At 48.6% G+C, this 12,078-nt stretch overlaps 2 protein-coding genes across 3 annotated transcripts in view; one reads left to right on the top strand and one right to left on the bottom strand.

Annotated features, from left to right (window-relative positions):
• UBTD1 (ubiquitin domain containing 1) overlaps window positions 1-9,352 on the bottom strand; it is a 52,060-nt gene extending 42,708 nt beyond the window's left edge. Inside the window, exon 1 of the mRNA XM_027062764.2 lies at window positions 8,800-9,352. Coding sequence (XP_026918565.1) covers window positions 8,800-8,869 — 70 coding nt within the window. The 5' untranslated portion in view covers window positions 8,870-9,352. The remainder of the gene's footprint in view (window positions 1-8,799) is intronic.
• A 320-nt stretch (window positions 9,353-9,672) lies between these two features.
• MMS19 (MMS19 homolog, cytosolic iron-sulfur assembly component) overlaps window positions 9,673-12,078 on the top strand; it is a 33,993-nt gene continuing 31,587 nt past the window's right edge. The window contains exon 1 of one of the 2 annotated variants that reach the window (XM_027062748.2): window positions 9,673-9,841. In XM_027062748.2, the coding sequence (XP_026918549.1) occupies window positions 9,730-9,841 (112 nt within the window). In that variant the 5' untranslated portion in view covers window positions 9,673-9,729. The remainder of the gene's footprint in view (window positions 9,842-12,078) is intronic. The other variant, XM_027062750.2, reaches the window with a different exon arrangement.

The following is a 12,078-nucleotide window of genomic DNA, read 5'->3' as shown; positions in this document are numbered from 1 at the left end:
AAAGGAGGAAGGAACAGCAACAAGAAGGGAGCAGAGTGGCTATAGTCCTTGGAGCTTTGCAGGTTTTACATCAGACTTCCAGCTTCTTTTCAGAGAAGTGAGGGAGGGCAGCACAGAAGATTGAGCTCTGAGCACTGCAATTTGAGTCAAAGTGCTTAATCTGAGCTCTAGTTCCGCCTCTCCTCAGCCTCATAACCCCCAGAAATCAATTTACTTTCCTCCCCATCAGCTTTCCCATATGTAAAATGGCTAGAAATGTTCCCATAGGTAAAACAAGGACAATCGAATGAGAGGACTGGGTCTAGCAAGGTGCCTAAAGACGCTCAATAATAAACTCATTTTAAAAATGAAAACCATGTGTTCTCTTCTTCCTGTCTGGTGAAGATAAACTGTCCAAGGGCCCAAAAGCTCAGGTTCTGAGATCAGACACTTGGGTTCCAGTCCTGGCTCTGTTGTTTACAAGCTACATGGCCTTAGGCAGGAGACATTACCTTTCTAGGGCTCAGTTTCTTCATCTGTAAAAAGATGATAATAGTGTCCACCCATAGGATGGTCGTGAGGATTAGCCAAGATCCTGCACGTGATGCTCCCGGCACATGGTGAACACCAAATAAAGGTGAGCTACTGCCAACTGTATCTCTTCCAGCCCTAAAAACAACGAAACTCTGAGTCCTCTAAGATCTAGGCTGCTGGGTGACTGGCTGGCTGCCTGGGCTTGGGCTCTGGTGCCAGCCTCCGAGGACACAGGTACAAATGCGGAGCCGTCGTCGTCCCCCCCACCCCACACCCTGCAGAAGGTGCTCCAGCCCCTTTCCTGACAATAAGGGACACTAGTTGAGGGGCCGGCATGGTCAGAGGTATGGGTGCACACTGTGCTTGGTCCTTCTTCCTTGTGAGCTCAGAAAGCAAGGGGCAAGACCTTGTCCCCAACAGAGAGAAGCACGTGGTTTTGAGCAGCAAACTCACCATGTCACTGTCACTGCTTGCCTTTGACTCAAGCCTACATGCTCCCATCTGAACCACAGTCATGCATCTCTCACATGCAAAAGCTAAAAAGGAAATTGGTGCCTACCCCACTCACCCCAAGTTAAGACAGAGTTAACATTCTCTGGGAGCCAGATGAGTTACAACAACACAGAGCTGCTTTGCTTCACTTGAAGCCCCATCCATCCATCCATCCATCCATTCATCCATCCATCCATCCATCATCCATCCATCCATCCAGTCTTCTTTCCCAGCCATCAACCACCTAGTTAGAAACCCAGAAGCAAGCCAAATTCTGACTGATCAGATAAGATGTCGCAGAATCCACCCAGCCAACCTCCTATACATCCCTCTCTGGAGGGTCCCTCAGGCTTCACTGTGAGCCCATCTGATCTTTCTCTGGGCACAATCCTAATAATCCCGGTCATCTGTTTCCTCAGGAAATCGGACAGGCTGATATTTGAGCCCAATAGATGGAATCTCAAGTGACCACTATGATCAGGTGTCACTTCACACCCATAAGGATGGCTATTATCAAAAGCAAACCAAACAAAATAAAAACCAGAAGATAACAAGTATTATTGGTGAGGATGCGAGAGATTGGAACCCTTGTCCGCTGCTGGCGGAAATGTACCATGATACAGTCACAAAGGAAAACAGCACGGCAATTCCTCAAAAAATTATACGTAGAACTCATATATGATCCAGCAATTCCGCTTCTGGATATATACACAAAACTACTGAAAGCAGGGACTCCCAACACATTTGTACACCCATGTTCCCAGGAGCGTTACTCACAGTAGCCAAAAGGTAGAAGCAGCCCAAGTGTCACTGACAGATGAGTGAACTAAATGTGGTACCGACATACACTGGAAAATTATTCAGCCTTAAAAAGGAAGGGAATTCTGACACATGGTACAACATAGAAGAACCTTGAAGATATTGTGCTAAGTGAAATAAGCCTAACCCAAAAATTCAAATACTGCATCATTCTACTTCTACGAGGTACTTAGAGTAGTCAAATTCATAAGAGACAGAGGGCGGAGTGGCAGCTGCCAGGGGACGGGGGAGAGAAGAATGAGGAGTTTGTGTTTAATGGGTACAGAGTTTCAGCTGGGGAAGATGAAAAAGTTGTCGAGCTGAATGGTGGTGATGCATGTATAACAATGCAAATGTTCTTAATGTACAGAACCATCTACTAGAAAGTAGTTAACATGGTAAATTTTATGTTACGTATATTTAAGCACATTTTATGTGGGGAAATGAAAAAAAGGAGTGACTGCTGCCAGGGAGAAGACAGATTATAGGTGGAAACATGAACCCCAAAAGGACAGTGGCTGGACACCATTTAGTTTGGGGCCCACTGCCCTGCAGTCTCAGAAGCCCAGAGGCCTCACACTGATCAGGCAGGACATTGTTCTCACTCAGAGCCCAGAACAGGAATCAAGAGCCTCCCTGCACCAATGGTGCTTGGGACCCTGAGGAAGGCCAGGCTCTCCCTTAGCAATTTCCTTCTGCCTGTCACCAGTTCACCCCTCTTCTTTCAGAGATAAAGGCTTTTGACAGAAAGAAGCTTTTGTGGTTCCCACCTCCACCAGGCAGGTGCTTTGTACATACAGGTATGAACTCAACATCCCTGAGTCGCAAAGAGGAGGTTATTCATGCTCAGTGTATTTTGCTTGGAAGCCTATCATCCATTTCAGAAAGATTCCCATCCAAAAATAGTTTTTAAACATTTCTTTTATAGTTTTGCTCTTTGAAAAAAGAGTAAGCTTCAATGATCTGGTGGGGAAAATCACTGGCCATGGTTTTTGTGTGTAAAAATCCTGTGGCTAGGATAATAGAAACTTTATGAGTTCACGAAACCTCTTTTTATCCAGGATCTCACTTGATTCTTAAAACCTCTCTGGGAGGTGGGTAGGGTAGCAGTCATCCCATTGTACAAATGGGGAAACTGAGGCTCAGAGAGATCAAAGCCGCACACATAATTAGGAAGAAGCAGAGAACCAACGGCTTTATTTCCCATCAATGCCAGATGAGGATCTGGGTTGGAATCTCATATTTGAGTAGACCATGCAGTCATGAAACCAATTTTCAAAACAGTGTTCATTTATTTTATCCCCATAACATCTTTCTGAAGTGAACTGCAAATAATTATCATTTTTTAAAATAGAAGATCAACTGAGCACAAAACAAATGACTTGCCCAAGATCACCACTTAAGAAAGGGCCAGACTAGACCTCCTCCCTTTTGAATACACTTGACCTTGAGCACTTCCCTACAATGCCTTGACCCCAACACACTGAAAACTTAAAGGAGCCCATGCAGTTTTTATATAGCCTGCACCACGTTTCTGTGAACTCGGCAGGGAGCAGATATACCTTTATTCTCTTTTTAATAGCTGGAAAAGAAAAAGAGGTTAAAGAAAACTTTAAGTTCCTTTCAGCTCTAAAATTCTATGATTCTAAAAATTCCTCAGCAAGTTACTTGGCAGAGAGAGGCCTGGAATCCACATCACCCGCCTTCCTGCTTCCCAGTCTGTTAGACCACCCCATCCCTGCCCTTTGAGTTAATGACTACAAATACCATGTGTATCTGAGAGAGGGGTCCACAGTCAGATGCATTAAATGACATAAAATGTCAAGAAAGTGCCACTGCCTGGTTAGGACCCTACTAGGGGACTTCACTCTGCTCTGCTGCCATAGCCCCTGTGTCTCCTAGCAAGAGACTCCCAAATCACAGGGAATTATATGCCAGGTATTTGAGACCTTACCCAGGCCTGGGATGACAGAGAAGCCAGTCCCAGGAACAGAATAGCACTGTGAGGCTGCAGCCTAAGTCCCCTTATTAGATGCATGCCCTAACACCTACGAGATGAGAAAGCAGTCAGGTCTGCTCATTCCTGCTTTTCTACAGACCTTCCCAACACTGTTAGGGATACACTGGTTTCATTCGACAAGGACTTATCAGGCACCTCTGTATGCCAGGCACTGCTCTATGTATCAGGGGGCAAACAAATAAAAATCCCTGACCACATGCGGTAGGAGAGGCAGCCAATGTCAGATGATGGTAACTGCCATGGAGAAAAATAAAACAGGGAAGGGGGCGGAGGGGGGGTGGATAATGCTGACAGCAGGTAGTACAGGGAAGGGGATCGATTTATAAAAGGCTGGCCTGAGAGGGCTTGACTGAGGAGGAATGTGGAGGAGGCAAGGGAAGGAGGGCCCCGTTCAGGTACCAGGGGGTGTGGAACAGGGGCTGAAGAGCAAGAGATGGCTTAGGAAAGGTAAGCTGGTGAAAACTGTATCGTGTTTTGTAGGCCAACACAAGGGCTGGGGATGAAATGGGGAGCACAGGAGCAACAAAAGCTGACTTACGGTTTTGCAGCACCACTCTCGCTGCTGCGATGAAAACGGTCTGTCAGGAGACAAGGGAGGAAGCAGGAAGGTCAGTTAAGAGACTGACGGGAGCTTAGAGCAGGGCCAAAGTGTGCGGATGATGGGACTCAGGTTCTGGGTATATTAAAGGCAAAGCCAACAGGACCTATTGATTAAATGGATGTGGGGCTGAGGCAAAGGGGAGGAGTCAGGGGTGTGTTTTGGGGTAGTGTTTTGGGGGCCTGGGCAATGGAAGGATGAAATAAATCACCATGAGCTGAGCTGGGAAGACTTTGGGAAGAGCAGGAGTGGGGGGTGCGGGTTCATTTTGTCTCGGACGTGTTAAACTGAGAAGCCTGTCAGACGTCCAATGTGTTGACCACCAGCAAAATATACAAGGCTAGAGTTGAAGAGGATGGGCTGAAATTATAAATGTGTGAGTCACCAGCATATATAGTAATACATAACCGTATGTATTATCATACAGGATTTCCATGTATGATCACATGGAATTTGTATGACTATAGGTTTATTTTCTCCCTCCACCCCTAAACTGTAAGCTTCATGTGGCCAAAAACCATGTCTGTTCACAGCCAGCAAGGTGCCTGGCACTCAGTAAATATTTACTGAGCAAATGGAGAAGTTGCCCAATTACTCCCTCAAGAATAGCCACAGCAGCCCACACAATGAGAAGCAGACTCTCTTGCAACCACAGTGCCAAGCCCAACCAGCTCAAAACAGGGCCCTGGGTCTGTCCACACCGGGCTTGAGATTCCAGAATGTAAGCGGATATGCCTGGCACATCACAGAGTCAGATATTTGGGTTTCAGCCCTGCCACATTCTCAAAGGGTAGAACTGGGCAAGAGACTTGCCTGTTCTACCACCTCTATTTCTCCCTGGGGTGGCTGGGGGAGGGGCTGCCTTACCCACTTCAGGGGCAGAGATATTGATCTACCCTGGGTATGTATATGTGGTGGTGGGAGCACCCCACATGAGTAAATCTTCAAGTATTCTCTGAAGAGTGCAAGGACCACCCAGCACCTGGAGGGGGAACCTAGACTTTCAGGGGATACATTATGAATAACAGTTAAAAACTAAATAGCTAATGCAAGATGGCCTGACCAATGAGCATTATGTCTCTGTTTTACCTAACAAGTGACTAGGAAGACAGAACTAAGGCCAAAGGATGACATAACAAGGCCTGAAATTTCAACCCAATAACTTTGCAGTTTTGAACAGGTGCCTTTATGAAGATGTTGAAACAGCTCTAATGATTTTGTACAACCTTGCTCCTTTCTGAGACATTGAAAGTGTGACCTGAGAGAGGTTTGATGACTTGCCCAGTATCACGCAGCTCTGGGCCTAGGACTAGAACTCAGGTTGTAGCTCTCTGTTGATGATTTTTCCCCATTACACCAGTGGCAAAGGAAAGGTAAGAGTCACCAAGGGAGTTGAGGAGTTTTAGGCATTAGTGTTACAACATCAAACTATGTCTTTGTCAAAGGGTAAGCTGCAGATGTTACAAGAATGCCAGGTGCATGCTGTGAAGTTAAGAAGGATTCCTTCCCTCATACCAAACTTGTCATCCTACAGAGTTCCCCTTGGCTTTGGACTTTATGAATAGCTTTATTCACAGAGAGACCTGCAGAATCGAAAAAAATGATACACTAGCAGGTAAAAAAAAAATGCAGATAGATACTTCAGTAAAATGTTTACATGAAAAATCTAGATGACAGGATACAGTCGGGTTAACATTCTAAAGTCAACAAATATTTGAGTGGCTCCTCTGTACAAGTCATTGTGCTGGGTGCTGAGTGTGTGTGCATGTGTATATGTATATGGCTACATGAGTGAGTGTGAGAGACAGACACACAAGGATAAGACAGAAGCCAGGTCTTCAAGGCTTGCAATGTAGTTTCTGATATAAGACTATAAACATCAAAGGAATGACTAATAATATGGAGTAGGTAATTGTTAAGTGGCATAATGTGTCTGCAGGAGTTCTCAGAAGGGGGGGTTAGAATTGTCAGGCAAGGTGCTTCTAGAAAGATAGGGGATTTGAGGCAAACCTCAAAAGGAAGAAAGGTTCTTGATAAGAAGGAAGAAATGGCAATGAGCAAACAGCGTGGCTTTAATGTCAGAGGAAGACAAAGAAATCACACCTTAAAAGAAAGGACCAGATCAAACTGAAAAGCCTTGAAAGTTAAAGTTCTTAACAGAAGTGGAAAGATGCAAAAAGACTACTAAACAGGGGCGCCTGGCTGACTCAGTCAGTAGAGCATGCAACTCTTGATCTTGGGCTTGTGAGTTTGAGTCCCACGTTGGATGTAGGATTTATTTTAAAAAATAGTTTCTGTTAAAATTTTTTTTCTAAACATAGAATTATAGCGTTCAGAACAGGTTAATTTAACAAACATCTTCTGGGAGGGCCCACAGTGTGCAGGCATGGGATGAATGACTGAAGATGAACTTGCCCTTGGTGGAGAACTAACTTCAGCCTGGGAGGTGGGTTGGACTTCAGATGAGAAGAGAGTGAAGCAGAGTGGAAGGGACAGGTTAGAATGACTTGCCAAGGAAGAACCAGCAGGTTCCAGCGGATGACTGACTAGGAGGCAGAGAAAGTCAGCAGAGACATCTCCAAAGTATGAAGTTAGACAACCACAAGAATGGAAGAGTAAAGGGAAGCTTGCTGAAGGGAGAGATGCAGAGCTTGGTTTTGGAAGTGTTGAATCCAAAGGATAACTACATCAGTGTGTCCAGTGGGCATTTACAGGTATGAATCTGGAGTTTGACAGATAATAGTTGAAGATACAGTGTAGGGGTCTTCCCAGTGGAAAGAGTTGTGGGACTGTGTACAATTTCTCTGGGAGGGAGTATGAGAGAAAGAACAGAATGCCAAACTGCACCGTGGTGCACCCACACCTAGGAGGTGATGTGATGGTGAGCAGGAGTGATCAGAGAAAAAAACCAGGATAGTCTAATGCCAAGAAGGGAAGGGTGGGGGGTAGTTTCAAGTATGAGAGGGTTGTCACCAGTGAAAAATGCTACAAAATCAATTGTGTGGCCTGAGCACATAAATAATAAATATTCGCTGAATAAGTGAAAGAGAGAAAGAAAGGAAGGAAGAAAGAAAGCAAGCCAGCCAGCCCTTGGGTTTGAGAATCAATTTTTCTCAATCAGAATGGACAAGGCTGCCAACAGGATTTGAATGTTAGATTTTACCCTATGACCCCCACCCCCATAAAAACACGTTTCTTCTTCCAGAAGTCATCCTGTCCACCACACAGACATCCTTCTCTGCTTCCCCCACGTTTCCCCTCATCTTCCTTCCCAGTTCCCACAACCCAAGCAACACACCTTCCGTGTCAAAGGAGACAGGAAATTCCAACTAGAGTTTCCACTTCATTAATGACTATACTATGCCTGTGGCTCCTCTTACAAAAAGGGATATGTGGCAACTGGGTGGAACAGGCGACTGCTTTCTAGCCCCAGCTGCACTGCTAACTAGCTGTGGGACTTTGGACCAGTTCTTCAACCTCTCTGGATCAGGGCTTCTACACAGACAGGAGGAGGTAAGTCTACCTGGACTTCAGACAAGTTTTGAAGGTCCCTTTCAACTCTAAAGTATACGATTTTTACCATTCTCAGAAGGTCCTTGCAACACTCTCAGAGAAGGAAGTGAGTACAAGACCCGGGGAAACGAACGCCAGACCTCTTCCCAGGGCGAACAGCCAGGATAGGAGGAGTGTACCAAGAAAGTGAGAAGGCGCTGCCCAGCCCTCGCGGATCACCAGGGAGCAGATCCCATCCCCAAGGCTGGGAAGGATCCCAACAAACCCGAGCGCAATTCTCACCCCACACCCCACCTTTTCTAGACTCCCAGACAGCCGGGAAGCTCTAAAAAGCCCTGCGGGAAAAATAAAGATTTCTTTCCCAGAGTCCTGCGCTGCTTTTGCCAGTTGGATTCCGGCAGACACGATTTGCAGCCCGATAATGACACAGACAGTCTTTGGAAGAGCGACAGTTCTCGCTCGCTCTGAGTTCTGGGGACGACTGGCCGCCCGCGCCGTGCCCCGACGGGCCAGCCTCCGACCCCGACCCAGCTGCCAGGCCAGCGGCGCCCCCGTCCGGGGTCCCCCTCCCCTCCGTGGCCCCGCTGCGGTCTGCAAACATTTCCTGCCCCCGCCCCCACCCTCACTCGGAGCTTCCCAGTTGGAGCGAGTTGGGCTCGCAGCCGGGTCAGCGCTCGCAGTTGCCCCAACTCCGCTCCCCCGGCCACCAGGGCTGGGGAGGGGGCTCCCGTCTGGCTCCGGAGCAGACATCGGGGAAACCCAGGCGTCAGGAGCCGTGGGAGGTCGCTTAGGAAGCCCAGAACTCGAGCGAGGAGGGGGACAACTGGCGAGGCGCCCGTGGCCCTGCTCCTTTCCTCGTCGTTACCTGCTCGCTTGCGGGGGTGTCCCGGGGCGGCCGGCCTCTCCCGGCGCTGTCTCCCCACGCAGTTGCCCATGCTGGCTCTTCAGCCGGGCCCCATGCACCGGAGGCGGCGGACTTGTCTGCTGCTCTGCGATCCTGCCCGGACGGCTGCGTCCCGGGTCAACGGCTCCTGCCTCCCGGCATCGGGCGCTCCCCGATCTCCCCCCGGGGGCGCGCTCTGCCCGGGCGCCGGCTTCGCCACAAACTTTGCGGGCGACGGGAGAGAAGGAGGTGGCCGATTCCCCAGCACAGTCCCAGGTGGCCGGGCCAGGGGGGCCCGCGACGGTGCCCGGCCCGAGACCAGCTCCGATGGAGGGGCGGAGAGAGGGGGCGGGCACCGCCGCAGCTACTCCCTGCTCGCTCGGAGCTCCCAGTAGGGGCCGGCCCCCCGGAGCCTGTCACTCACCTGCCTAACCCCGCCCTAGCCCGGCCCCGCTCCCTGCCGCCCGCTCGCGGTGCCCGCGCCTCCGCCGCCGCCCGCCCCAGGTGTGCATGTGACCGACGGCACCGCCCCCTCGGGCCGGGCCTGATTTTCTCATTGGCTTTCCCCAGGGTGTGTACCGCCCCTCGGCCCCACCCAGCCAGGTGCCCGCCCCGCCGCCCGTCTCCCCGGGAGCCGGGCCGGGAATTATTCGCCCTCAATGGCCCCCGGCTGCGTGCCCAGCAGCCGCCTTCCCTCCCCGCGCCACCGCCCCGTCTCCAAGCCCCGCCCCTCGGGGAGGAACCGTCCCATCCCTCCCTGGAACTGCCTGGCCAGGAGCCGGCAGGCACGTGATCCAGGGAGCGCCCCGCCTCTTTAACCCTCCAAAGGCGATTGGCTCAGGAGGCGCGTGCGCTCAGAGGCCCATCCCGTGCCACCGCCCACTTCCCCTCCCACGGTCTCTGGTTCGCGTCATGGCCGCCGCCGCCGCTCTGGAGGCGGTGGCGCCTACGGGCGCCCTGTGGGGCCTCGTGCAAGACTTCGTCATGGGTCAGCAGGAGGGCCCGGCTGACCAAGTAGCTGCAGGTACGGCAGACGGCGCCGCGCGGCTCCCGCATGGGGCCGACAGGAGGGAGCGGCCTCAGCATAGGCGCCGGGCGGGAAGGGAGTGAGGGACAGCGGTGACTTTGAGAGATTGGTCTGGGGCTGGTTGTAAGCACCGCGTGTTTAAGAACCGTAACAAATTGAGAGTCTTGCGTCTTCCTTAAAGCGCCTTTACGCCCCTCATCTTAGTAATCACCTTGTGCGCGAACTGGGGTTACAGAGTCATTACCGATTCACAGATGAGGGAACTGAAGCACAGAGAGGACAAGAGACTGGCACATCAGGCGGGTGGGGCAGCAGGGACTCAGACCTAGGTTTTCCAGTTCAGAATCTGCTGCTCCCGCCGAGAAAGCACGTTGTTTCGCGGAGGTTGACGTGAGAAGCAGCATCTTCCGCGGCACCAGCTCCAGTCGCGTGGCATGTTGGGAGTGGCCGCGCGGCGCTATCTCTGACTGGCTGTGATGGGAGAGAGGAGGGGAGAAGCCGCTCTGGGGGGAGTTTGAGATGTTCCGCGAAGCCTCCTTAAGACTTTCCCTCCGTTTCTTGGGAAAGTTCTTGATTAATTTGCTTCGTGAGTTTTTTATGTAGTGTTTGTTTTTATCTTTTCCCCAGATCTCCGGTTTCCTGCTTTTGGCCAGTTCAGGAACCTCTTAGTTCTCACAACATATCTAAGATTTGCTTAAAACAAATTCCAGATGTCCTTGGAAGTCGGAGACTTCACTTTCAGAAAAAGGAAAAAAAAAAACCAAAAACCCTAAAGAGTTGTTGAGTGTCAGGAGGTCTTCAGACTTTAAGTAATAGAATACAAAGTAATCTGAACACAGATGAGTTTTGTCTTACTTTTAGAAATTTTGCATGCTTGGGGAAAAATAAAAGACAACATTTCTCTTGAACACGGAACGTACTAACTTTTAGCGTAGGTGAGAAATGAAAAAAGTGAATTGTGAGAGAGTATATTACTTTGGTCCTTAGCAGTTACACTTTCATTCAGCCATCCCACCATTATTGAACACATACTATTCTCCAAACACGATACAAAGCAATAGGGATGTAAATCCAGATTAGAGTGGTTCTGTGCCCACCTGGAACTTATACTGTGGTAGGAGAGATAACCATGCAAACAGAGAGTATACCACACCAGAAAATAAGGGCTTCGTGGGTTATGTGCATGCCAGCAAGGAAGCATCAAGGAGCAAATGCTTGATGCTGCCATTCCAACAATTTTAACTTCTTACAGCTTCGCGAAGCATAGTGTGTTATCAATGCCATTTCCCCCTGTGTTTTAGTATCAAAAATTTCAAACATACAGCAGAGAATTTCATAACAGACACACCTACACACAACACGTCAACTACCATTAACATTTTAACATAACTTGCTTTGTCACACATCTTTCCGTCTATTTAAATTGCAGATATCCTTCTAAATACTTCCTCCTAAATACTTTGGTAGGCATATTATTAACTAGAGTTGGTTTACAGTTTATTTTGGTGTACAGTTCATCTCCAGTGAACTGTAAAATCTTAAGTGTTTAACATTCACCGATAATGTATACACCTTCCCCCTACTGTTACATCAGTGTCATTTGTGACTTTTCTTTCACATTTATACAGTATGAACACAATAATTTTGGACTTTTCAAGTTCAGAACACACTTGAGAATACAGCATGAATAAGGACTGCCAAGTTTTTATAAATATTTTATATGTGTATATATGTATTTATGTGTGTGTATATATATATATAGAGAGAGAGAGAGACAGAGAGAGAGAGAGCGCACACGAGCAAGAGAGAAAGGCAGAGGGAGCGAGAGTCTTAAGCGGGCTCCACACTTGGCGTGGGGCCTGACACCGGGCTTGATGCCACTACCCTGGGATCATGACCTGAGCTGAAATCAAGAGTTGGATGCTCAACCGACTGAGCCACCCAGATGCCCCTAAAATTTATATTTTTTATGCTTGAAAAAAATGGCCTTAACTATTATGTACTTTAAATGTAACTCAGCTCTACTAAGACTGTAACACTAGCTCTGTTGTAATTTAGCCCTACTGACTAGGAAAGGAGGTTGATAGTAACAGATAAGTTTGAAAAGGTTTGGTGGGGTTGGATTATGCATAACCTTGGATTCCAGGCAGAGGGATTTGAATGACCTATTGTAGGTAATACAACTCATCGTAGATCCTTGAGCAGGGGAGTCATATAATGAAGGCAAATTTGAG

The sequence above is a fragment of the Acinonyx jubatus genome, chromosome D2, assembly GCF_027475565.1.
Source record: "Acinonyx jubatus isolate Ajub_Pintada_27869175 chromosome D2, VMU_Ajub_asm_v1.0, whole genome shotgun sequence".
NCBI classification, from domain to species: domain Eukaryota; kingdom Metazoa; phylum Chordata; class Mammalia; order Carnivora; family Felidae; genus Acinonyx; species Acinonyx jubatus.
Note: the sequence above shows the minus strand (reverse complement) of the source record. Positions and strands in the feature narration are given on the sequence as shown.